The following is a 26,671-nucleotide window of genomic DNA, read 5'->3' on the forward strand; positions in this document are numbered from 1 at the left end:
CTTTGAGTCATAGCATGACTGCGCCCCAAAATAAATTCCGATGGCTATACAGGAATGCTGGAAATTGAATTGATTCGTATGTATGAGGAATCTGACGATGATAGTTTACTATCCCAACACGATACGCTAAGATTCACACGTCTGCCAAGACGAGGTCGTCGTTTCAAGATAAAGGAGTTGCACTTCTGAGCTGGCCAACGAGAAGTTCGGATTTAAATCCCAGGGGGAATTTATGGGTGATCCTAGAACGACATGTTTATCGCGATGGACGACAGTTTGGGACTGCGGCAGAGCTTGGACCTCAACTCCGGAAGAAGATTACTGCCCTTATATAACCAATGTCTAAGAGGATTTTCGTATTTATGAAGAACAGTGGAGGTTCGACTAAATACTAGGTCACGGTTTCGACCTACATACTGTATAGGACTAGATTGTTTTGGGGGGGGGACACCAGACAGCGAGGTCATCGGTCTCATCGGATTAGGAAAGGAAGTCGGCTGTGCCCTTTCGAAGGAACCTTCCCGGAATTTGCCTGGAGCGATTTAGGGAAATCACGGAAAACCTAAATCAGGACGGCCGGACACCGGATTTAACCTTCGTCCTCCCGAATGCGAGTCCATTGTGCTAGCCACTGCGCCACCTCGCTCGGTACATAGTGTATACGTTGGGTTATTCTGACAACAATTCATAAGCGCTTTTATTTCAATTTCCACCCATAAGGTTGTCCTGTTTCTTTCAATTTCTTAAGTACGAATGCTAATAGTAAAATGAGAACGTATTTTGTTTTGCTTTGCTGTAAACTGTACAGGAAAAGTGCGTAGCGGGCTAGCCGCGAGGTATGAGGCGCCTTGTCACTGTCCGAGCAGCTCCTCCCGTCGGACGTTCGAGTCCTCCCTCGGGCATGGTTCAAAAATGGCTCTGAGCACTACGGGACTTAACTTCTGAGGTCATCAGTCGCCTAGAATTTAGAACTAATGAAACCTAACTAACCTAAGGACATCACACGCATCCATGCCCGAGGCAGGATTCGAACCTGCGACCGTAGCGGGCGCTCGGTTCCAGACTGTAGCGCCTAGAACCGTACAGCCACTCCGGCCGGCCCCTCGGGCATGGGTGTTTGTGTTTTCCATAGCGTAAGTTAGTTTAAGTTAGATTAAGTAGTGTGTAAGCTTAGGGACCGATGACCTAAGCAGTTTGGTCCCATAAGATCTAACCACAATTTTTTTTAAAAGTGCCAACAATGCCAAATACGTAAATAAACATGTTTTATCCATAAATAACCACATGCCTTTATAATAATTTCCACCACTCTACCACCATTTAAGCAATATTTACGGATTGCAGATGCGGACGTAGCACATTTCCAGAAACTATCCCTCCCATAATAAGATTATGCGAATCCATGAGAAAACTTAATGGTCAGCCAAGAACCAGCGTCAAATACAAAAATTTCATTCCACTGAACCCTTCAGAGCTCTTCCATAGGGACGTGCATAGATTTTCGAATTTACGACCTACTACCTTTGAACACATACGCCCTGCCAGAATATCAGGCTCACATCGGCCACCATGATGTTCCTACATGGGACATAAAAACTTCAATTGCTAATTTAGGCTCAATGAATATCAAGGGTTATGATTTTGATGGCGTTCTTGCCCACGACTTTTGCTCTATACACCGACTCCAATTGTCAGTCGTGAAGCACCATAAAATTATCAACACGTTCAAAAATGTGTGTGAAATCTTATGGGACTTAACTGCTAAGGTCATCAGTACCTAAGCTTACACGCTACTTAACCTGAATTATCCTGAGGACAAACACACACACCTATGTCCGGGGGAGGACTCGAACCTACCCCGGGATCAGCCGCAGAGTCCATGGCTGCAGCATCTCAGCCGACCGTGGTGGCCGAGCGGTTCTAGGCGCATCAGCCCGGAACCGCGAGACTGCTACGGTCGCAGGTTCGAATCCTGCCTAGGGCATGGATGTGTGTGATGTCCTTAGGTTAGTTAGGTTTAAGTAGTTCTAAGTTCTAGGTGACTAATGACCTCAGATGTTAAGTCCCATATGCTCAGAGCCATTTGAACCATTTTTTGCAGCGCCCCAGACCGATCGACTAATCCCGCGCGGCTTATCAACACGCCGCGCATGTTACGCCTGATAATCTCTTCCACATTCTTGATAGCATCTGTAGAATAAAATCGCTTTGAGTGTCCTCGAGATCTAATTGACGAGAATTAGTAGCCTAAAATGAGGACAATACATCACCTTCAACGAGCTTACATCGCCAGTATTTGCGTTTTATGCAAAGACCATCACACTGCGATGGTTTTACCTAATCCCAATGCCATGGCACACCACATACTCTCTTCCGCGTCAGTGACGAAAGTCTAAATACGCATAGTCCTCAGCGCCATTATATTTAGCTCTACCTCAGTTGTGCGCTCAAGATTCTTATTGTAAATGTAGATTGTATCAATAGACAGTTATTCCAACTTTCATGTCTCAGAATTTCTCCCCTCCTACTTATATCGTCCCAATGAATCGAAAATCAGCCTATATCAAGAAATAAATACTAGAGATCAACTGGTAACGGTTCTGTTATGTTTTAACATAATTTTTTTTAAATTATCGAATATGGAGCAGTACTGCTGATAGGTACAAAGATGGATACCTTCGAGTCTTTTACGTAGCAAACTAATACGTGAAAAGACAACAGTCTCTAATATAAGACAAGAGGCCTGTGACTGGCAGAAAACCTGAGAAGGAAACTCAAACAAAAACCTTTTTATATTATTACATAAGCTATAGTCCTGCTGTTACTATATAAGATTGTAACTATTTTAGGCAAAGAAAGTTAATACTTAAGTTCAGTACTATTCCGAACCACTCAATGATCTAAAGCAGGGATTCCATGTGTGTTGACCGCTCGAGCTTTCTCCACTACTGTGCAACTTCGAGCAGGGATTTGAATGACATAGCTCTATGCTGAGGGCGCCACAGGCGGGAAACTTAAGAAGACATGCTTGCAACACAGTGCCACTATTTCTAGGAAGAGAATATTGTAGCATAATTTTACAAGCAGGATTTTATCACTAGTGTTTATTTTCAACTTGTCTTTTCGCCAAAGCAATTCGTTTATTGCTTAATTCAGTATGTACATAAGATAGTGTCAATACGGTGTACAGAACTTCAAAAGGCTTACCATATGTGTATTTAACATTGAGTTGTGGTATATTAAAACTCAATGTGCCGTATATGGAAGTATGGTATGTGACACAGTAGACACCTGTAGTTACTCAGATTAAAATAAGTTCATACCGAACATTCACAGGATTTAACCAATTTTCTAAAAGAAAAAAAAATTTGCGGCTTGTCTGTCCAAGGATATTCCTTTTTGGGAGCCGGATGTCACATTGTACGTCCATCAGCACAGGTTGGAACTAACGAGGTGTATCAACAGCCAAAACGAAGAACAGTCTGACAAATAAATCGAAATAATTTTCCAGTCGGGAAGAGTCTTGGAATCTCTTTGAGAACTCATGATGAAATGTTTCAAATTCTGAAATGTACTCAGTCATGTCTGGTCCTTCTGCCTAGAGTTCCAGGATATGTTTCATGCCATGAACCTGAAGCTTATTTTTCGATAGGATTAATTTTTGTTTGGTACCACCAATCTTGTCCGCCATATCTGTTACCAAATGCTACTCGATACGCATTAAGAGATTTAATTACACTACTGGCCATTAAAAGGGCTACACCAAGAAGAAATGCAGATGATAAACGGGTATTTATTGACCAAATATATTATATTAAAACTGACATGTGATTACATTTTCACGCAATTTTGGGGCATAGACCCTGAGAAATCAGTACCCAGAACAACCACCTCTGGCCGTAATAACGGCCTTGATACGCCTGGGCATTGAGTCAAACAGAGTTTGGATGGCGTGTACAGGTACAGCTGCCCATGCAGCTTCAACACAATTTCGCAGTTCAGCAAGAGTAGTGACTGGCGTATTGTGACGAGCAGTTTCACCGCCGCCATTGACCAGACGTTTTCAGTTGGTGAGACATCTGGAGAATGTGCTGGCCAGGGCAGCAGTCGATCATTTTCTGTATCCAAAAAGGCCCGTAGAGGACTTGCAACATGCGGTCGTGCATTATCCTGCTGAAATGTAGGGCTTCGCAGGGATCGAATGAAGGGTAGAGCCAAAGGTTGTAACACATCTGAAATGTAACGTGCACTGTTCAAAGTGCCGTCAATGCGAACAAGAGGTGACCGAGACGTGTAACCGATGGCACCCCATACCATCACTCCGGGTGATACGCCAGTATGGCGATGACGAACACACGCTTCCAATGTGCGTTCACCGCGATGTCGCCAAACACGGATGCGCCCATGATGATGCTGTAAACAGAACCTGGGTTCATCCCAAAAAATGACGTTTTGCCATTCGTGCACCCAGGTTCGTCGTTGAGTGCACCATCGCAGGCGCTTTTGTCTGTGATGCAGCGTCAAGGGTAACCGCAGCCATGGTCTCCGAGCTGATAGTCCATGCTGCTGCAAACGTCGTCGAACTGTTCCTGCAGATCGTTGTTGTCCTGCAAACGTCCCCATCTGTTGACTCATGGATCGAGACGTGGCTGCACGATCCGTTACAACCATGCGGATAAGATGCCTGTCATCTCGACTGTTAGTGATACGAGGCCGTTGGGATCCAGCACGGAATTCCGTATTACCCTCCTGAACCCACCCATTCCATATTCTTCTAACAGCCATTTGATTTCGACCAACGCGAGCATCAATGTCGCGATACGATAAACCGCAATCGCGATAGGCTCCTTACACGAGACATCACAACAACGTTTCACGAGGCAACGCCGGTCAACTGCTGTTTGTGTATGAGAAATCGATTGGAAACTTTCCTCATGTCAGCACGTTGTAGGTGTGGCCACCGGCGCCAACCTTGTGTGAATGGTCTGAAAAGCTAATCATTTGCATATCACAGCACCTTCTTCCTGTCGTTTAAATTTCGCATCTGTGGCACGTCATCTTCGTGGTGTAGCAATTTTAATGGCCAGTAGTGTAATTTAAATAATTGGTGATACCAACCATAGAATATTTTATAAATGTCAACTTTATTTTTACTATTTTCCAGTATTCATCACTTACATTAGCCTTTTTCGTTTGATACTGAGTTCTGTTTGTAGTGACTAGATTAACTTATTCTCATCTGATTTCCCTGTACACGGGAGACAGAAACCTCCTCCAGTGGCCGGCCGTTGTGGCCGAGCGGCTCTAGGCTCTACAGTCTGGATCCGCGCGACCGCTACGGTCGCAGGTTCGAATCCTGCTTCGGGCATGGATGTGTGTGATGTCCTTAGGTTAGTTAGGTTTAAGTAGTTCCAAGTTCTAGGGGACTGATGACCTCAGCAGTTAAGTCCCATAGTGCTCAGAGCCATTTGATTCATTTGAGCCTCCTCCAGTGCCAAAGAACACCCGTCCATGAAGAAAAACTCTCCCTAATGACGTGGACGGAATGTGGAAGAGGAAGATGTGTTCACTTGTTATCAAACAACAGTGAGGTCTACTGACTTACCGTCCGCCCCTCTTGGTCTCGCGGTAGCGTTCTCGCTTCCCGAACACGGGGTCCCGGGTTCGATTCCCGGTGGGGTCAGGGATTTTTCCTGCCTCGAGATGACTGGGTGTTGTTGTGTCCTCTTCGTCATCATCATTCATCCTCATTACGGTCGGAGGAAGGCAACGGCAAACCCTCTCCATTAGGACCTTGCTTAGTAAGGCGGTGCGGGTCTCCCGCATCGTTCCCCTACGCTCTGTAAAGAAGCATGGGACTTCATTTCATTTTTCTACTGACTTACAGTTCGCCGACTAGCAGCGGTCTGTCTTCTGTCACCAAAGAAGACAATAAAAGCTGTATTCTTAGACATAATGCAATATATTCTTGATATTCTGCATGCTACATGAAGGTGCACTATCTTATTTCATGCCGTAGTCTCAGTCTTATCTGTCCACCTTACCACCTTAAGGAAAATGGGGATCTAGTTGCTGTTAGAATAGCATCATTTACGAGTTGTATTTACGGGCAGTTTGCTAACGATGAAAATATCTTTAAACTTTTTTACATTAGAGAACGTGTTCCTGGGTTAATGGAAGCGGATCATCAATTATACGTCCCAGTAAACAGTTTAATAACCGAAGCGCGTGCTACCACCCATTGATTTAGAGAATTGGATCGGTGCGGCGAAAATTGGACGCACGTGCTAGGCTGTCTAAAATTACTGGCTGCTTTAATGAGAACTGTTTCCTGAAAAATACGTTTTGTGGCCAGGTTGACGGTACGCATTCTCGTTTCGTAAGGGTAAAAAGTACATCCTAATTACGGCCTGCCCGATCGGCTGCCCCTGTGTGGTAAACCATTCGACCGTCGATTGGAATGTTGTCAACACGAGTCACTGAATTTTTGTACTGAGTTGTTTTTGTTATTGGCAGGTATTATTACTGCCCCAGTTTCGTTGTATCATTGTGGACATGCAGTGTCAATTTTGACGTCACGGGACACAGCAAATTACACATATGCACACACAGTGTGACATTTAATCTGAACGACGAAAAAACGTTCTGAATGTATCTTTCTGAAAACAAACAGGTTCATGCCGAAAAAATACCGGACTGGGAAATGTTAAAAATTAGGTACATTACTTTTGACATAGAGTAATGACGTTATAATTAGTCTTCGTCAAAATTTCTGGCAGGTTCTTATCGATAATTACAGATATTTGACTGATGAGAAGAGGATGTCATTTTGTTGATCCACCACTAATATCGTAAACAGAAAACCATGTATTTCCTGTGGTTCTCTGCACATCTGCAGTAAATATTTCTGTTACGCCGACGAATAAAATTATTTTCTAGATTTCGATGTAATTTGATCTGTAGTGGTCGGTTGGACTGTGTGTTAACGTTTTCAGTCGCATCTATTTCAAGTGCAGAATTCAGTCTGATATTACACCGTGTTTCTTGCGTTAAACGGTAGCATTATCAACTCACTGGTTGCCTCTACAGCTAGCTAAGACGTGTCCAGGTGAAACAGTAATCAGAGATTTGTAGCCTGCAGTAACATAAAGGGTGTCAGTGATTTATCGCATATCCTGGTCTCTCTGTATTTATTCGTTTGGATAATTAAGAGTTGTAGAATTTCTTTGTGAATCCTTAGGAGAGAAGAAGATACGAGTTCAACGTCACATTAGAAATGACATTAGAGATGGAGACCAAGCGCATATTTGGGATGTTAACACACTTAAGAGCCAAAACATTATGACCACTGCTCACAGCGGGGTTGCAAGCTGCTTGGTGGCGCTAAGGGCACGTGACGGGGTAAGGGAAGTATAGTGCGGAGCAGAGACGAATGGGGAATCATTCTACGGACGATAAGTGACCCAATTGCGGAAATCCGCCGACATAAGCGTCTTTGACAAAAGCTAGATTGCTGTGGCCCAGTGCCTGGGAGCGAGCATCTCGGAAACGGCGAAGCTGGCCGGTTGTTCGCACACAGCTGCCGTCGGAGTCTATGGAAAGTGGTTGAAGAATGCTGAAACCACGAGGAGGCGACAAGTAGTTTGGCGTCCATAGCTGAACATAGAACATAGGAATCGGAGGCTTTCCCACTCTCTAAAGCAGGACCGGTGGCGATCTGTGGCAGATATGACGACAGAAAACACTGCTGGCTCAGGCGCACGTGTTTTGGAGCATACCGTTTAGCACACAGTGTTGAACATGACGTTCCGCAGCAGGTGACCGCTACGCGTTCCCATGTGGACCCAACTATATCGTCAATTATGATTACAGAGGGCACGGGATCATCGAGATTGGACCACGGGTCAATGGAATCGTGTGGCCTGGCTGGATGAATCTCATTTATTGGTAAATCGGACCGATGGTCGTAATCAGATACACCGTCATCCGGGTGAACCGCTGCTGGAAGCATGCAGCGCGCCACGGACGCAGGCCGGTGGTAGCAATATTATGTTGTGGGGGACATTCTCCTGGGCTTCCATAGGACATGCGGTTGTAATCGAAGGCACCATGACAGCTGTGGACTACGTGAACATTATTAGGGAGCACCTGTAACCCCTTAGGTTTGATGACTTCGTCAACAGCGATGGCATCTTCCAGCAGTATAACTGTACGTGTCACAAGGCCAGAATCGTGCTGCAGTGGTTTGACGAGCATGATAGTCAATTCTCGTTGGTTTCTTGGCCATCAAATTTCGCTTATTTGAATCCGATGAAACCAAACTGGGATGATATCGGCCGCCAGCACGCGCCCACAAACCTACCACCCTTAAATTACAGGAAGTGTGTGACGCGTGCGTAGGCACCTGGTGCCTCAAACCTCTGGAAACTTATCAAGTACTTTTCGAATACATGGCAAACAGAATTACTACTGAATTTCGTTCCAGAAGTGGACCAAGACGCTTTTAAGTAGGTAGTCATAATATTCTGGCTCATTAGTGTATGAGGACGAGTCCTGTAAAAAGAGATGACACAATTTCATGGTGTATAGGGACAAGTAGATTCTGATCAATTAGGTTGGTGAATGATTTCGTAGTGTTCTTCCGTACGTGTAATAACCACAACAGATATATATAACAGAGACTATAGTCATTAAAAATATATTCTCCTTCCCTACTTCTGCTGACACTGGGGTAATTTTTCGATTCCGCGACAGTAGAAATCTCTTGGTTTTGAGGCGAAGTATTTTTCGAGCCACGTACGGAGCGCATTTTCATCCGGAAAGAAATTTCCTCTAAGTTTGTTCGATAGAGAGTGGAAAAGGTGAAAATCTGAGTGCACAAGAAAAGGTGAATGTGGTGGATGCGGAATTACTTCCCAACTCAACTCCTGTATAGTGTTTTTTATGAGTCTAGCACAATGCGGGCTGGCGTTATTGTGGAGTACCATCACCTCACGCATTTTTCCTGGCCCTCGAGGAAGCAATTCGCTGTTCCACGAAATGCATAACATTATCTTTTGTGGATGCACACAGGTCTTTGTACGGGGAGTTGCTGCTTTGTTTGGGCCCAACCATTCATTCCTTTTGCTTATGACAGCCTAAAGACACGATTTTTCGTCACCAGTAACGATAAAGTATAGGAATGGTCGGAGTGATTCACTAGTCAATTGATGACGAGCAAGCAGAGATTCATATATGGCCATCGGCTGATTTGTGTGACTTTGCCTTAGAGCAAATGATATTTTAAACCGTCCCTACTGCCTGTAAATGTCGCACGATGTTGAAGTGATCACAGTTCATTACATTCGCCAGTTCTCGAGTACAATGTCTAGTGATATCATCCCCATAAACGGCGCAAATGTTTCTGGGTGCCTCTATTGATGTCAAACGCTTATTGAACTGAAACAGAAGAATATGTCGGAAATAATCTGATTCCTCTACTGGACACTCGATTTTCTAGCGTCCGTAGCTCCGCTCGCTGCCTCCAAATGACAAAATGACATTATGAGAATTCAAATAGAGATAGTGAACTACAAATAAAAAGTGACAATCGATAAATAAATCCACAGCAAGAGGACTACCAACATGCTAAACAAAAACGCTACGAAATTATTCAGCAACAACGTAATATTTAATTCATTTGGGAGGAGGTGGTGCCTTTTACATTTTTAACCATCGCACAGATAGCATAGCAATCAGAAATGAACAGGAAATCTTTTCCAGGAATCTATTTGAAACGAGTCTAATCGAATCACTTGTACAGAACACGCTGCTTAGTATCAAAATAAATCCTATCTCATTTACAATATTAATTGTAATGATGAGCTATGATCACTCATTTTGGTTATGAACAGTGAATCATCTCTGACCTGGGAACAGATTTACATGCCAGTTCTGCAAGTAGGCAATAATATTTGTCGTGTTCTGTAGCGTATGAACCACCTAAATTAACTCCTTATTACTTCTTGTCTTTATAGAGCGGCCACAAAAATTATGTACGCTTGACAACACAAAAATTGGCTGGCGGAAATTTCAGCCAAAGTTAACGTCCGATACAGCTCTGACGTGAATGAAATGGAGTAGGTCATAGTTTTCTATGTACCTTGGGAAATATTACTCCAAAAATTTCAGGAAACCAAACTTGTCAGTATACGTATATGTGTTCCAAGAAGGCACAAAATTGTTTCTGCAAATGTAATAAGCTGGTATTATCTAAAGATACATTGCATGTTAACTGAATGAATTTTAAGTTCACAAATGGTCACTGAACCTGAATAAACAACGTGCAGGCTTTATAGGTGATCTGTCTCATGTTCGAACCAATGTGAATTGTTTTCTTTTTTTTCGCCGTGATGGACAGATCCTGCTCGTTCAACACTTTGTTGTTTACGAAGACCCCAGCTCTGTTATGTGAAAACATTCCGATAACATGCAGTTAATTTTCCACAGAATAAGCGACGGAATTCTCGTGAAGGATGACGCCCCAGGAGTCGAAATCATAAATTTACTAACACTATTTGACATAACATGTGTGGATAATTGATACAGTTTCACTGATGTAACACGGTAACAGACTGCGAGGTTGTGGCGTGGAGCTAGGTCTGCAAGCTCACCATTCGTTCTATAAAAGCCAATGACTGATCGTCAAGAGACTATTTGTGGACGCATAATTTTGCTTGTGGAGAAAAGAAATTTGACTGCGTCGGAGGCTCGGGTACGGTATGGCGTTCCTGAGGGCACTGCGTGACAATGGATAAAACGTCATCGAGACACTGGAGAATGCAGTAGGCGTGTGAAAGTGGACTTCGGCGTGCAACAACACCCGTCTAACATAACGAACTTGTCAACACCTGATGAAAAAATACTGTTTCAACAGCGGTGGCAGTTTAACTGAACTTTTGCGTTTCCCAGGTAGGTGGATAAAATTAGACGGCGGGTTCGGGAGGCCGGAGTATTTATCAAATATGCGGTTATCAGGGAAAGGCTCCGTGATGATAATCTATTCTGCCGATTAGTGTTTTCCTAGGACAGTCTAATCGTGACTGGTGGAACGCGAAAATTTCCTAGGAATCAGTATTGTCCTCAGTAAACGATGGTCCAGTACGCGAATACCGGATGCGGAGTGCCCCAAATACATACATGAGTCATCTACTCGTAGAAGTGGCCGTGAGTCTGTGGCAGTTTGGATCTGGATGTTTTTCCATGTACCTGAAATGAGTCACAGGACAGATAGTCGACTTGATGCTGCCCATTATACCCATATCATGCGAGTATTATATCTTGAACGAGTAATCCGTTTCCAGCATGACCATTCTTCTGTACACATGTTAGTCATGGTGCACGAGTAGTTTACAGAACAGAGTGAGAGTTCTCTTCTCAACTGTCCTCCTTCTGCAGCAAACTCAGAGCCTGCTGAAAACGGATGGGCAGCCACAAAACGTATCATGCAAGAAAAGTGACGTGACCCATGGCCAAGAACCCATGATGACATTCGGAACGACACCCCACGTACCTGGGAACACGTGTCAGAAAGTGAGAGATATGTTACCCACAGTCATTGAAGGCCTTTTCAATTGATATTCAGTGGTAAAGAAGCCAAATGTTGCGCCCATATGAAGCCCGACAGTATATTAATAAGAACCGTGAACTTTTAGTTATATTAATTTCGTGATTTCTAAGATCAAACAAATTCATGGAATAACGCTAGAGAAATTGCATCCAGCCATATACGAAACAAACCTTGTCGTCAGGCAATTGTTTATTAAACACCCGACTATAAAAATGGGATGCGAATGCATTATGCTACAGCTTCCGACATTTAATTACTTCTTGATTCCACATCACAAAATGAAGTGTCTTTACTAGATCTACAATGTTACGAATGTCACGATGTTGTTTTCTTGCATGTTAGAGGGTGCTTTTTGGACTCTTCTAACCTTCGAGTATATAAAGTGTGTGAGGCGTATTAGTGCAGATATTGTAATCACTGGTACCTTAATATACACCCAAATATGTGTGCAGTGTTAGCAAATAATTCTGATTACAATGAATAATGTTAACACTGGCAGTACTTTTACTACCGTAGCTGCTGCTACGAACAGTGATAACTGTCATAATAATAATTACAATAATAACAATAATGTTAGTGGTATATATAAAAAGAATTTATCGATCTACTAGACATGTTTTCTGATATAGCGAGTTCTGGTGCACGGATATTTAAGGGGACTGCATCAGCTGAGAATCCGAGGAAAAGAGGAATATCCATTTGGAAAGAAGGATGTACAAGGGTAACGAGTATGTACAGGGACAACGGTAATCCTTGTTCTTGCTTCAGTACATTTGTGATTAACTGTCTTCTGAAGCTGGAGATGTTATTTATCTCTCTAATATAATACAGGAGATTATTACAGAGTCGGATTCCAGCTACTGAGAAAGATTTCGAGAAGGTGGCTGCACGTGACTGGATTAATAGAATTTCGCTATGATGAGAACGTGTGTTTCTGGTATGTTGTTCAGTTAAGAACGTTAAAATCGTGGACAGATATCAGGGACAGTGTTCGTTGATAAGATAATAGAGAAGCCAGAAGCTACGGAAATCTCATCACTTGTCTACACGCAGCCAGAATAGCTGTACATATGATGGTGAAATATGATCAGAGAGTCGAACATCACAGACATCACGTATACAGACATTCTTAACAAGTTCCAGGATCTGTGAGCTTTGCTGAGAAGGGCCTTGTAGGATAAACATCGCTGTAATCAATGATTGGAAGTCTAAGTGTTTGTACAAGTTTCTTGTTTATATCAAGAGGGAATAGCATTCTACATTTTGTATGGTGGGAGAGATGCTGACGCCTTCTTGCACATAGTTACAGTTACGTGCTCACCCTAATTTTGATTTCATCTACTAATAAGCGTAGACTCTTTGCTGAAGGACAGAAGTTGATATTTGTCCCATTTAGGGTGAAAGATGGTTGGGATTCCCGACAATTCGCCCTAATGAGCCTCGAATGACCAACGAGTACCGCTTGGGTTTTCCATGGGTTGTGCTTTTGTGCTTTAACCTCATATCCTGTGCCCAGTTTGATAGCACACACAGATCGGTACTGAGATTATCGATAACATTCTTCAGGTTTATTGGTTTTGCCCTTAGATACAACTGGATGTCGTCAGCCAACATGTGGTATTTTCAGTAGGGAAACACTGATGACACGTCATTTACGTGCTACTAAAAGAGCGTAGGACCTAAATCCGGTTCCTTGGGGGCTCCTAACACTACATACCACAATTGTGACTTTATGGTGCCTGACATTACCCATTGCTCGAGACACATCAAGTATGAGCAAAATCATTACGCTGCATTTGGCGAGAAATTATGGCTGCCAATTTTACCAAGTAAAATGTGAAGTCGACAGTGTCAAAGGCTTTGCTGAAGTCTAAGAAGCACACGATAGTTGCCTCTTCTGCATCCATGGCAAGCTTAAGGCCATTTGTTACCTTTATTAAGGCAAATGTTGAGCTGTAATGTTTACAGAAACGTCATTGGTATTTGTCTTGTAGGTTGCTTTTAGTTAGATAACTTGTTAGCTGGTCGTGGACTATATATTCTCAGGCCTTCGGCAGTGCAGGAAGAATGCAAAGAGGTCGGTAATCGGAGGGTGCTATGGAAATATAGCTCAACTAGTCCCCGTTTCCAGACCTCAGGGAAAACACTCGTTATTAAAGAGTGGTTGATGATATTTGTTATTGTGGACAGTTGTGGGTTAATAATAAGCTTTATATTTTGGACTGTGGTGCCATCATTTCTTGTAGACGCTGATCCGAAACACATGATGGCAATTTTGACGGTATTGCAAGTCATATGCTTCAGACAGGATTTTTCGTGGCTATAATAGTTTACCCCATGAAGTAATCAATGAAGCCTGGTTTCGTTTGTGGCTGTAGTTAATGCGAAGAACGGGTTCAGTTCTTCGGCTGGGACAATGGGATTAGTTGCAGCTTTTACTTTGCCTATACCAAGACAGTGCAGGTTTTTTTCACAGGACAGATCATCTACTTCTGTTGTCGGTTTCAGTATGAGCATGTCTGAGTTTTGCATTTCTCTCAGCTTGACTAACTCCGTTCCACTTCAGCCTGTAAGTGATATGGTTTTCAGGCATGGATCGTAGTTTGCATACCCGATGTGCAGCGTCTCTGACATTCATGAGCTGTTTTAATTCTTTAGGCAATAATGTTAGCGGTAGATATAAAAACAATTTATTAGTCAACAAATGAAGCAAATACTAATGTAATGTCGTTCAGTATACTGTCCTCAATTACCAATAATATTCCTGAGACCCTGTGTATACCCATGACTCGCATTCCAAACATATGACAAAGTATTAATATTTGGTTTTAAGAGACATATTAACTAAATTATAAGTGTTCAGCTGCTTAAAAATTATATCTATGATAATACAGTGGTGTTTTTATATGGTATAATCAAATGTCTCCGTTGGAAGGCAGTGCAGTCCAGAATCGGTATGCCTATCAGGCAAAATCGCCAGTGAGGCACAAATCTGAAGACACTCGTTTGGTAAAACACCATGCCCGTCTATGTGAAGAAATCCCTAACTACCGGCTCCACATCCTCGTCCAACAGGAATCGTCGACACTTCAAGGCCTTTTTAAGAGACCGAAGGCGTGATATTTGTATGGTGAGAAATCAGGACTATAGGGCGTACGCTTGAGTGTCTGTCACGTTAAAAGTATTCCAGTTAATGCTGGCTCCCAGATCGACTGGCGTCTTGGCTCGAATCACAACCATCACAGAACTTAGCATATCATTCCACAACTGTAGTTTCCGTCACACATGGTGTCTGTTGCACATTCTTCATTCTCAGATGGACCGGTGTTTGTACTTCGGCTGCAAATAAAAGAACAACATCAAGGGCGCCCTGTTTGGTCGCATATGGTAATAACGTCACAACACTTCATATTTCTGCAGTTGTCGTGCGTAAGTCGGAAATACACAAATACCACACTAATCCATTACCTACTTGTCGGTACTTACATCCCCAATCTTAGACGCGCAACGTTGCATATACGCTGCAGCAGCGCGCTCAGACGGAAACTACTTGATCACTCCTTATGTTTTATTAGAAGTTTTTACGAAACACTGGGCAACATAGTAAAGTGGTTGTCGCATGATATGGCAGTGGGTAGCCGAAAATGATGTAGTCGATGTCCTGCTCTGCGGCCCCATCACATAGTGGCGAGTGAATCAATCGTAGCCGATAGAGGTACAGTCGGAACCATCCGTGGTTAAAGCACATGTGCAACGTACCGACCACGAATTTAATGCGTTACATACAAGAGAGCACTACAGTCGTGCAGAAATGCTTGGTAGTATAGCTGCATAACGTCCTCCTCTGCGCTGGTACGATAGACGCTACTTATTGTTCCGCAAAGTTTTGATCTTCCGCCGCACATCGTGGAAATGTCTGCCTGACGAACACGTTCATTCGTCTTTGTCCCTTGGTGTGCGACACTCTTACCGATACCATGATGTCCCTTTACCCATAGCATGATAATTCTCTCGTTATGGCGCTGTAGTTTCGCAAGTCTGGTCTATAATTTGGTACAACAAGTAATTTTTGTATTATTAGAGACATGATTTAGGACGAGCAGTTACGCCGATCACTCGTCCGGCAGGCTAATGATTGTTTCTTTATGTAAACCGGCGGCTTATTTATGGAGCTGTAGCGTTGAAATGAGATCAGCTGTAAGTAACAAGGATTCCGGAGGAACATGGAATTTGTCAGTTTGGTGTGTCTGTCAGTCAGAATAAGCGTTGCTGACGCCATGTGAAGAACCTGATTTATCTGTGTAGAGATGGCACGCCTGTTCCCATCCACTTAACAAGTACTTTAGTAGTTGAATTTTCACGTTTGATTCCACGTTTGATGTAAAGCGAATATCTAAATCAGTTGTCATGTTCGTGTCATCTGTCACGAAACAGAGATGGTATCAGTAGCTGCACTTCGGTGACGCAATGGTAAAATGTGGCAAATGATATATACTACTTGTAGAAGTTTCTTGATAAACTAGTATCAATTACTGAAACTTTTCTCAGATAGTACCCGAAACATACAATATAAAGTATCGTGCCCAAATTGTGTGCGTTTGAGTAGGTATTTGGAATCAATGTATCACTTTCTAAGTTCAGGAGCAGGGTTATTAAAATACCTTGGAACATTGTTCTATGAAAACCAGTGTTCTATTAATATGGTAACTTATATCAATAAACACTGTATTGATCGGAGTTAAGATGTGTACTTTTATTTTTAGATGGCCGGTTTCGTTCTTGAAGAGGATCATCATTTATGACATTCCTTGATAATTTTAGTAATAGCTAGCGTGGAGCAGGTCCATCTGCGAAGGCGTGGAAACACTTATTCCGGCACCCTCCTTCCCCCTCCCATCTACATAGTTGAATGTACAATATTAATTGCCTTCTCACTCTTTTGCAGACTGGATTTCGTGTGTACAACCCAGAGAGCTTTCAATAGATATGGAGGTCAAGGTATTTGGAAACTTGCTCAAATGGAATACGAAAGTTCCCATTAACATACGTATTTATTGGTTCTTACCGTCTATGTCGCGTGTAAATGTATGGCACCGATTGGCTGGAGATATTTCGAAGGAATTATGATGCAACCAGTCCTGAAACTTTTCCATGGGAGAGACATCTGGTGTGGGTATTCACTATTAGTATATAAGAATAATTTGTCTGCCTATTGAATCATCTCGATATTGCTTCACACAGAATGTTGGATGGTGTCGGTTCCTTGTTCTCAGAATGGAGGACAGAAATAAGGGTTTCGATGTGTTTGATGCGCAATACGGCTGTCCTTCCTTGTGCTGGGAAATTGTGGTCGACTAGAACATTGATGAAGAGTGTACCTGCTCTAGAGTTCCCATGCAGTCCAACATCGAAAAAAGAAAATGGATATTGCACGATTCAATCAGCTGTCCAAATGGAGACCCAAAATGAGGCCCCTTTCAAATTCTGTCAGGTGTTAACGACGTTGACTCATATGAGTACTTTGTATCTCCATGTTCTTTACAGTAATCACTCTGACGCTGTTGTATTTTCTACCAGCGCTGGACACAACACTAAACGCGAACGAGGCTAATGTACTCTGGTACCCGTTCCCTCTGCGACATAGAATTAGAACTCTAATCATTTACATACTCTCCAATCGTGTACATATGAACGAAGCTACATTGACATCCGACCATATATTGTGACTGCTTTACTGTTTTTTTCAGGCTGTGTATAGCGTCCAGAATATTTTAAATTGTCCCCTACAGCAGCAACAGTTTCTGCAAGATAGCTTAATTCAGAGGCTTGTACTCAATTGCAGGTTTAATGAAGATAGCAGTACCACATGCCGTCATCGTAATTGCATCGCAGCATGTCAGTGTGGAATTGAAGTATGTTTTTTCGGGTGGAACAAAGTGTCTGCAAGAACAGAGACTACAATTTCTTTTGTTCTGAGGATGTTAAGCAAACTTTGTTTATTTGATCTCACGGAGCGTGGATTTTACAGTAACATTCGCTTAATCGCTTTAGCCATCAGGATTAGAGAATGAGAAACATTAAGGGAGTAAGGCATTTCAGAGGAATGAATATCCAATGTCGAGGACGTCAGCCATAGCGAACTAACTAGTCAATGTGTCACTAAGATAATTTCATAAACAGGATTGATTCCGGATTGATTAGTTTATCTGTGATAGGCACCTTGTCCGACAGTCCATGGTACTATTATGGAAAGAGATTTTTGGGGATGGGTGTCACCTCAACCTGGCTGGACTCCCACATATTTTGGTATTTATGAGGACGCTGCGTGATCTGTGTTAGCTATTGTGGTACTATGAGTGGCGGAAATCAGAAGCAGGATGCAAGGGCATGCTACTGCTGATATTCTGTCCGTGTCTGCTGGGACTGTAGCTGTGGCTAGAGTGCTGGCACCTTGCACCTAGTTCCTTGAGGTGAAACATCATTAGCATTCCCTGTGGTTCGAAAAGCCTTTGCTCCATAAGAGGTAGGTGCTGTCAGACATGGAGGGAAATGTTTCCGACTTCCGTACTAAATTCATAATATTGCGCGGTCTGGGAGTAGCCTCAGTTCTGGTTCTGAGTAATAGCTGCTCGAAATGCTTTAACATTCACTGCCATGATCCATGATGTATTTAATGTCTGTCTGTTTATTAAATTCAGAGTAATTCCTATCGTTTGAACCATGGGTTCTGGGACATTGAACACACCTTGACTAGTAGTGTTGCGACATGTCTTTTCCTGGGCGATAAACTGTACCTGCATCACTCGGCAGAATGATGTCATAGAGAGCACTGCAATTGTTTCCCTGTAGGCCATGCATCGTTACGCAAGAAGGAATATTCAGAGTTCACGAGCACTCATTCAGGAGGCTGACAATGCGGAAGACACCAACAAGAATTCCTGAAAGCCGAAGTTGTGAACTCTGACCCCTTCGTCAGGGTTTCTGGAGGAAATGACGAAACATGAAAACTGAGGCAAATGAAGTCATCAATCACAGCCCAAAAGTGACGCTCTGCCACTCCAGACGGCTATGAGTTCCGGGTTTGAAGTACTGCTATTGGAGAAGCCCTAACAGTGTGTACAGTATGCTATGCTACACACTGTACTCCAGTTGATGACTATGAGATGGAGATCACTGGCAGCACAGGATAAAGCAGCCATTCACTTTCTACGGACTTTGCCACAGTAGCTGCAGGTTCCCACTTGACCTGAGGCCTGCATACGGTCAACTTGGTGTCTGCATCGCGCTGGGTTATCTGCTGCGAGATTACGTGCTGTGGCTGGCCAACTCCCTGGTGGGCCATTAGCTCGAACATGGGCCAGATTGCTGCCTGACAATACTGTCACTTTCTGGATTGTGCAGGACTAAATTGTATTTGACCATCGCCCCGGCGTGGTGCGTGCCATCGTCATCGTCCTTGCTGATACCTGAGGTTTTATCACGCCACTCCATGTGGCCACTTTCAGCTGCGACCCACCCAATGGTGCCCTTCTGTCAGCCCCTGATTCCTGCTGAAGTCTACGCGTGTGCATCGAACACGGTGGCTGAAATGGCGACATACATCAGTAGTGGAGGAAGAATTGGGTTCTGACACCTCTACATTTTGGCATCCGAGATTTTTCAACGTCAGCGACTGTCATTCCTTGTGAGGACACCTCGGATGCTACGTCATCGGCAGTTCCGGTTTGCCGCGATAACGGTAAAAGTGGGGTGAGTGAACGTGTTGTTTTTTTCAGAGTCTTCTGTTTCTGTAATCGAACATGTCAGGGGGAGCTGATTGCCATAGGAATATGGAAGTGAGGTTTCTGAAAGCAGAAGGACCTGCAGATTTGTCTCAGTTCATACCCTCTCAGTCCATGAAGTTTCATTTCGTTTCCTCTTCCCCTTCTTGGTGCTTCACTTTCTGTCGGACACGGCGCTCTTCCCTGGATCAACTACTCGAGGTTTTATTTCTACTGAACTGATGCTTTATTACTCACATTCGGCAGGCATGTCAAGAAGGTTACAAAGTGTCAATGAGACTGACATTCTTGTATTGCCGTGTATTAATTACTGTATTTATTATTGTTTAGGTTTACAAATAAATCCATTTAGGACTGCTAACGGTCCCTAGAACCGCTGATTAATCTTCCTCTGTGCCCATTCATTTCCTGTGAGCTTTATCCGTGCTATAGACCAAGTGGCCGCGGTCCGCTTCTTCTGTATTTCCTTGCAATTGATGAACTCTAAATAAAATTACTTTCCTGTTTTTTATATCTTCTTGTGCAGTCCCTACGAATTTTATATTATTTTACATTTCCCCAATCCATTTGGAAGGCTCTGTCTTTGCTGAACTCTTGGTTTCATAAAACTCAGTTGTATGTCCTATAAATTCATCTGGTTTAATTCTCTTGGAATGGGAGTACAAATTTAATCAGCATTCTCTACTGTTATTGTGAATGCCTGTGAATTGTCTGATTTCTCTGGATAAGTCAGCTACGCACTTTCGTCAGAGAACGGTCTAATAATATTTAGTTATGTTCTTATCAGATGTTGTTGATATTCTATATTTCCTTGTAATATTACCGTTTCTGAAGCTTAGAGACTTTCGAATTTCATCATGGAACTGAAATTTTTCGGTTCAGTGTAATAGAAAAGGCACCTTTCGCTGTAGATAGTGTGGGTGAGACAGTATGTAGTTTCTATTCCTTTGTATTTAAACGCGTTAGCTTTGTTTATATTTCCATTCTCTTGATTATATGACCGAGATAGTACAATTGTTGGACTACCATAATTTAAGTACATTTTGTTTGTTTGTATTTTAGTGCAATAATGGTGTCCCATTTATCTCTGCCATCTCAAAAAACTTTAAGTCCAGAACGAAAATTTAAAAAAATCCATCAGGCAAATGTTGTTCAGCCGTAAGTGGTATTATAACGAGCATGCTGCATTTCTTGTAACGTTGTTCATCACGAAGATATTAACAGGAGTACTATTTTTTAAGGCAGCAACGATTATTCTTAATTCGTAATCCACTCACTCTCCTCAACGCCTGTTCACAAGCTTATCATAGTGTACAATTCACGTAAATGTGCCGTTATTGAAAATGTAACACAAAACTGCGTTTGGCACTTCATTATTGACACAGAGTAGTGGTACACGGGAAACGTTAATTCGTCCATTTATTGAAGCTGACTGTAAACAAATGTTCGCTAGTACAGGAGGGTCAAGGTCAGTATCTTTTTACACATTTAGTAACGTAATGTCTACATGAAAGACACGCTGTGATACGTTTCTGAATGGGTTTTGAGGAACTTAATTAATCATCAAGTTAAAAATATAGGGTAAAATTTAAGAGAGACCTAGTTTTGTTCAGTTCTTCGTAATGAACAGAGTTACAAAAAGGAAAAGTGTTGGTAAATGTCTCCATGGTAAGTGAACAAAATTTTCTTGTTATACTTTTTATTTTGCTTTTGGACAAAAATGTTTGTAATGCTCACGATAACTGGGCTACTCTGTATATTCAGTACCATATGTATCAGCATCATTATTTAGTACAACGAAAGACCAGTCCAAAGTTGCAAATTTTACTTTTTTTTAGTCTCTCGATGACTGGTTTCGGGAAGAGACCCATTTTCAAATCATAATAGCATAATCAAAGATGGTATTTCCGAAGACGTGAAAAGCGAGTCAAAAATGTGTAACATACAGTTTCAGCGCATACTGCCAACAGTTATCTGTAAGAGCTATAACTGCCTCCTGCAGTTGCCAACAGAGCGAAGGATGAAGTTTTAGTTCTTGCAGCCGCTTCACAGCCTGATTTGGGATATGTGCTGGTGTCTGACATTAGTAGAAGGACGTTTGTTATTACTATTATTATTATTATTATTATTATTATTATTACTTACTGTTATGTACAGATAATATATTTGCCACATTGTAATATTTTTGTGTAAATGTAAGAAGAGCCTTGAAGCCATAGTCTTATCAGGTAAAGTAAATGACTAAATTATAAATAAATATGTGCGGTATAAATGATAAAATACTGCAAATATACGTGCATAGTAATGCGTAGTGAATGAGATGAAACACAGTTGTAACGTGCAGTGTGGCTGGTACCTGTGGCGGCGCGTGGCGGCCTGGAGCGAGGGCGGCGGGGGCGGCGCGAGCGACGGCGGGCCGACGAGGCCGGCGTGGCGGCAGCAGGTGGTGATGTGACGACGCCCACAGCGCGATAGTAGTCGAGGAAGGCACGCGCCACGTTACGGCCCAGTCGGCAGTCTGCACCGCTCAGGAAAACTCGGCCGGAGCGAAAGTCCTAATACTAAATTGTTGAGGCTTTCGTGGCCACTTGTTGACATAGTGCCTGTTGTCTTCTTTCACAGGATCTTCGGTCGATGTTCGTTTGACAATTTTTGAAAATTTAGCCAACACAAGTGACTGGCATTACCAAAGAATCACGTACCACCGGCCGCCAGCAACGGAGGTTGAATCTTTGACTGTGCGAGCCACTCATGCTGGAGAAACGTCAGAAAAATCATCAAACGAATGCAAGCCTGAGACCCCAAGACAAAAGCCAACAACCAATACGTCGAAGGATCCAATCTCTCTTAATTGGCCAAATCGTTCGGCATTACATCTAAAGAATGCTAGTTCTCGAAAAGTCCTCAACAGCGCTCCCCATCTGAGCTCATGGAGGATTCCTGTAACACTCTCTTACTTATCGGACCAACCGGTAAATATTTTTGACACGGCCCTGAACTGCTTTGATATCTTTCTTTAGCTTGACGTGGTAGAAATCATAAATACTCGTGCAGCACTCAAGAACTGCTCGCAGAAGCGATTCGAGCCTCGTTTCCTTTATATTTGTAGTACACATTTACATCATTTTTTTCTAAATACTATTCTAATCAGTATGGCTGCTGCACAGTACAACGGTCAGTTCATTATAAATACCCTTCTCGTCCGTTTTTCGTGGATATATGTTTTGGCCCTTGGAATGGTATAGGCCGAGCATATCGGCCGTTTGACTTTCCATGGAGAATGTTTTATTCTTCTCCCTGAGCAACTTCACAACGTAACATAGTGAGTCTTCCCGTTCGACAATGTTCATTGTCTTTAAGATCTGGACCTCGACAACAGGTAACTGGCGACTTGAGAGACCTCACCAGATATTAAGACGATGGGAGGAAGGAAATGGTTCATTCACTGTGTAAGCTGACAACTTGAATGAATGCCAGTTTTATACCTTACATGAGGTTTTAACGCCATAAGAAGTAGACGGAAATGCCACCTGACATATTTTGGTGGTAGTGAGCAGATTTGCCTATCAAAACGTATAGTAGGTAAGGCCAAAAGCGGATGACACTCGATTCGACGGTATTAACACACCAAACACGAATTTTGCATATCAGTGAGTAAAAGGTGAATAAACTGCTGGAAGAAACGTTTTAGTTTGGGGGCAGATGCGAGTTGCACCATCACAACTCGCATACAACAAAAGGCTTCTAACAGGAGTTAGTGACCCGCAATGAGAGAGACAACGAGTGAGCCACGCAATACAGCGAGGGGAGCTGGTAGTGCCAGCGCTGCCTGCGATGGAAAAATTCATTATAAAACTGCGTTGAGGAATTTTCATATGGATGTAAACAATACAGATATACAGTCGATCATGTGAAAGACCTCTGGTGCACTCGTGAAGTACGCATGGAACTTTTAGGTGTCGCCGGCCGAGGTGGCCGAGCGGTTCTAGGCGCTACAGTCTGGAACCGCGCGACCGCTACGGTCGCAGGTTCGAATCCTGCCTCTGGCATGGATGTGTGTGATGTCCTTAGGTTAGTTAGGTTTAAGTCGTTGTAAGTTATAGGGGACTGATGACCTCAGAAGTTAAGTCCCATAGTGCTCAGAGCCATTTAAACCATTTTTTTTTTTTAGGTGTCAGGAGTGGGCACAAAATACGCAAGGGGCTGAAATAAACGCGGAAGGAGTAAAAGGGGCCCTTTACGTTTGGCGGCGTAGTTTCCACAAGATGCGAGAAACGCTCCCATTGGTCTGAAAAAGCTGTGATGTGAAGCACGAAAGGACACAGGTGGGGTACAGTTTGCTACGAAAGACACAATACCGAAAACTTCGAGGAATCTCCTCTGAACCAGCGTCAAGTGTAGAACAGGGCGCATCACGCTCTGTACGACACCAAAGGAGGAATTTTCGTGTGAACACTGCGTTCACTTTGGCTGACACTGAGCTAGAAATTAGCAGAAGACTCGTTGAGCTCCGATAGCGGAGAAACGAAACAGCCACGTAGTTAATTGTTCTTGCAAGAACTGAGAGGGCGTTGAAGTATACGTACTGCTCCATCTATTCACGTGAATAATGCCATATTTTTCAGACTAGGGATGAATGAATGTTTTCTCGCCTAATGGGAAACGTAGGACAGTTTCAGCTGATAAAACCAGTAAAGATTTGTATTAGCTCTTTATAGGATTTTCAGAGGGCGAGAACCGCACGGGTTTAGCCGAGCGGTCTAGGGCGCTGCAGTCATGGACTGTACGGCTGGTCCCGGAGGAGGTTAGAGTCCTCCCTCGGGCATGGCTGTATGTGTTTGCCCTTAGGATAATTTAGGTTAAGTATTGTGTAAGCATAGGGACTGATGACCTTAGCAGTTAAGTCCCATAGGATTTCACACACATTTGAACATTTGAACAGAGGGCGAGAGCAGCCATGCAGCTGACAGCACATTACAGCTAATGGTGAATGCCACTCACAGAGATGTAAAATTATTGGATCACTAGCTGGCGTCCAATGTGAAAATGAGAAATATTGAGTAATCTTTCGCTCATTTTGTCACAAAAACTAACCATCCTCCGTAGACTTGATTGTCATCCTAAATAGTACCGAACTAGGAACCAGAAACAGATGATTTGTCGTAATGTTGACCACCTTAGACAAGTACTTCACTGTCTAGAAGTTCGAGAAATCTTGTAGAGATCCTTCAATTCAAATCTGACATCGTTGTGTTCAGTGTTATTTATGCTAAACAGGACTTAATACATTATCTTGACGACTGCCCTGAAATTGTCATTTCAAAATCTATGTAGACCCGTGTGCTTGTTTGAAAACAACTAAGATATTAAACAAATATTACAGCTAAACACCCATGTGCTCTGTCATAGGATAACGGTCCACTCCTAACCCCAGTAATTTATTCCAATGAGGCTAACACAGTAACAGGGAGATTTTGCTGATGTCCAACGAATGTGAAAAGAAGTCGAGTGTCAGATAACGGCGACCTGTCAGGATGGCAACTGCTCTGCCACGTTGGAAATTAGTCAAATATAAAAGAGTAATTAAAATTTGGTACTAAGAAAAAATTTTATGATAATTTTTTGTCTTTTTAGTAAAAGTAGTTTATGTATGTCCTTCCTGGCGCGCGCGAAGTTATTCATGGCGTTGTTTAGTTGATTAGAGTACCCACAAATTGTGAAGGGTGTTGACAATGATGCGTTAATGTCATAAGATACTTTCTATGATATTTTGTAAACGTGTCAGGTCGTGTATCTTCATGTTGATTAGGGCTCAGGCTCGCGCAAATCGTGAAAGGCAGGGGTCAGTTAGACGGTCTGAGATGGAGGACGGGCGTAGATCACCGCATACAGGGCAAGATCTTGATAGGACAGAAAATGATGTACAACAAAATGTATCGAATGCATGTCACGAAACCGAACGAAGTTACGATGCAGAGGGAATGTTATCAGTTTCGCGATTGGTATCTCAGGATGGGAGCGCATAAGACCGAACAGGTGACGGATTTAGTGGTTCAGAAGCAGATTCTGAATCAAACGGGACAGTCTCCTACGTAAAGAATGTGTGTAAGTACCTCAGCACTATGCACAGAAGTCGGTGAGACGTCACATGAAAGACGCGAACGGCAAAATTTACACCAAATGGTGACAGATGACGATGGCGAAGCGTCTGATAGTGTGTTAGCAATGTTGAAGCAACTCACTATTGTTGTCAAGCGAACAAGTGAAACGATGAGAACAGGCTTAGCAGACTTAAAAACAGAAATTAATGTTAGATTAGCAGAGTTAAAAACAGAAACAAATGCTGCTTTGAATGGTCTCAAATATGAAACAAATTCTGGGTTCGAAAAAGTTCGCAAAGATCAGCAAAAATTGCGAACGGAAGTTAATAAACAGTTTATTGAAATCCGGAAAGAGGCGACAGACTCGCATGAACTAATTCAATCGCTTAGGGCCGATCAGAAAAATATGCGTACTGACATTCACCAGGTGCAGGGTGCTATGTCTAATATCAACAAAAAAGTCGATAATTTAGGACGTAAGGCGTCTGGTAAGGCGCAACAAATCTTGGAGGAACTCTACGTCAGAAAAAGTGTCACGCGAGCCGCGTTAAAAAGATTCGATACACGCAATGTGAACATCGTCTCGAAAAATAAGCAGTAGTATGAACAGCTTCGTAAAGAACTGAAGCAGTGTATTGAGAACCGTACAGAAAGCAGTAATGAGGCGACGGAATCAGTAGTGTCATCTCACATAGTCGTAGAAAAAAAATCCAGAGGCAACCAAGTCCGTTATGCAATCTTCCGTGTCAGTTGCAGAAAAACAAAAAAGTCATGAGATTCCACTTGTATATCCCCAGGATATTGCGTGAGTATTTTACGATCCAAAACAGAAGCAAATGGTAGAAGTAAAGTTGAGAGAGGTGAGCGGAGCAGGTAGTGTGCGTTCACAGCAGACAATGGTGCACGAAGCGGTAACTGCGCGTATACCAACAGAGCGCCAGCTGACCCTGCGAAGGTACGCGAACGACGCGATAACAGAGCAGTTTACTGAGCCACAAAAAAATGGTTCAAATGGCTCTGAGCACTATGGGACTTAACTACTGAGGTCATCAGTCCCCTAGAACTTAGAACTGCTTAAACCTAACTAACCTAAGGACATCACACACATCCATGCCCGAGGCAGAATTCGAACCTGCGACCGTAGCGGTCACGCGGTTCCAAACTGAAGCGCTTAGAACCGC

The 26,671-nt window shown here is 42.9% G+C and overlaps 1 protein-coding gene across 1 annotated transcript in view; it reads right to left on the reverse strand.

Annotated features, from left to right (window-relative positions):
* Positions 1-7,070: 7,070 nt before the first annotated feature.
* Positions 7,071-26,671, reverse strand: part of LOC126471074 (cytosolic carboxypeptidase 6) — a 1,596,780-nt gene continuing 1,577,179 nt past the window's right edge. Inside the window, exons 11-12 of the mRNA XM_050099147.1 lie at positions 21,788-21,907; positions 7,071-7,135 (exon numbers count right to left, since the gene is read on the reverse strand). Of these exons, the coding sequence (XP_049955104.1) occupies positions 7,071-7,135; positions 21,788-21,907 (185 nt within the window). The remainder of the gene's footprint in view (positions 7,136-21,787; positions 21,908-26,671) is intronic.

The sequence above is a fragment of the Schistocerca serialis genome, chromosome 3, assembly GCF_023864345.2.
Source record: "Schistocerca serialis cubense isolate TAMUIC-IGC-003099 chromosome 3, iqSchSeri2.2, whole genome shotgun sequence".
Lineage (NCBI taxonomy): Eukaryota > Metazoa > Arthropoda > Insecta > Orthoptera > Acrididae > Schistocerca > Schistocerca serialis.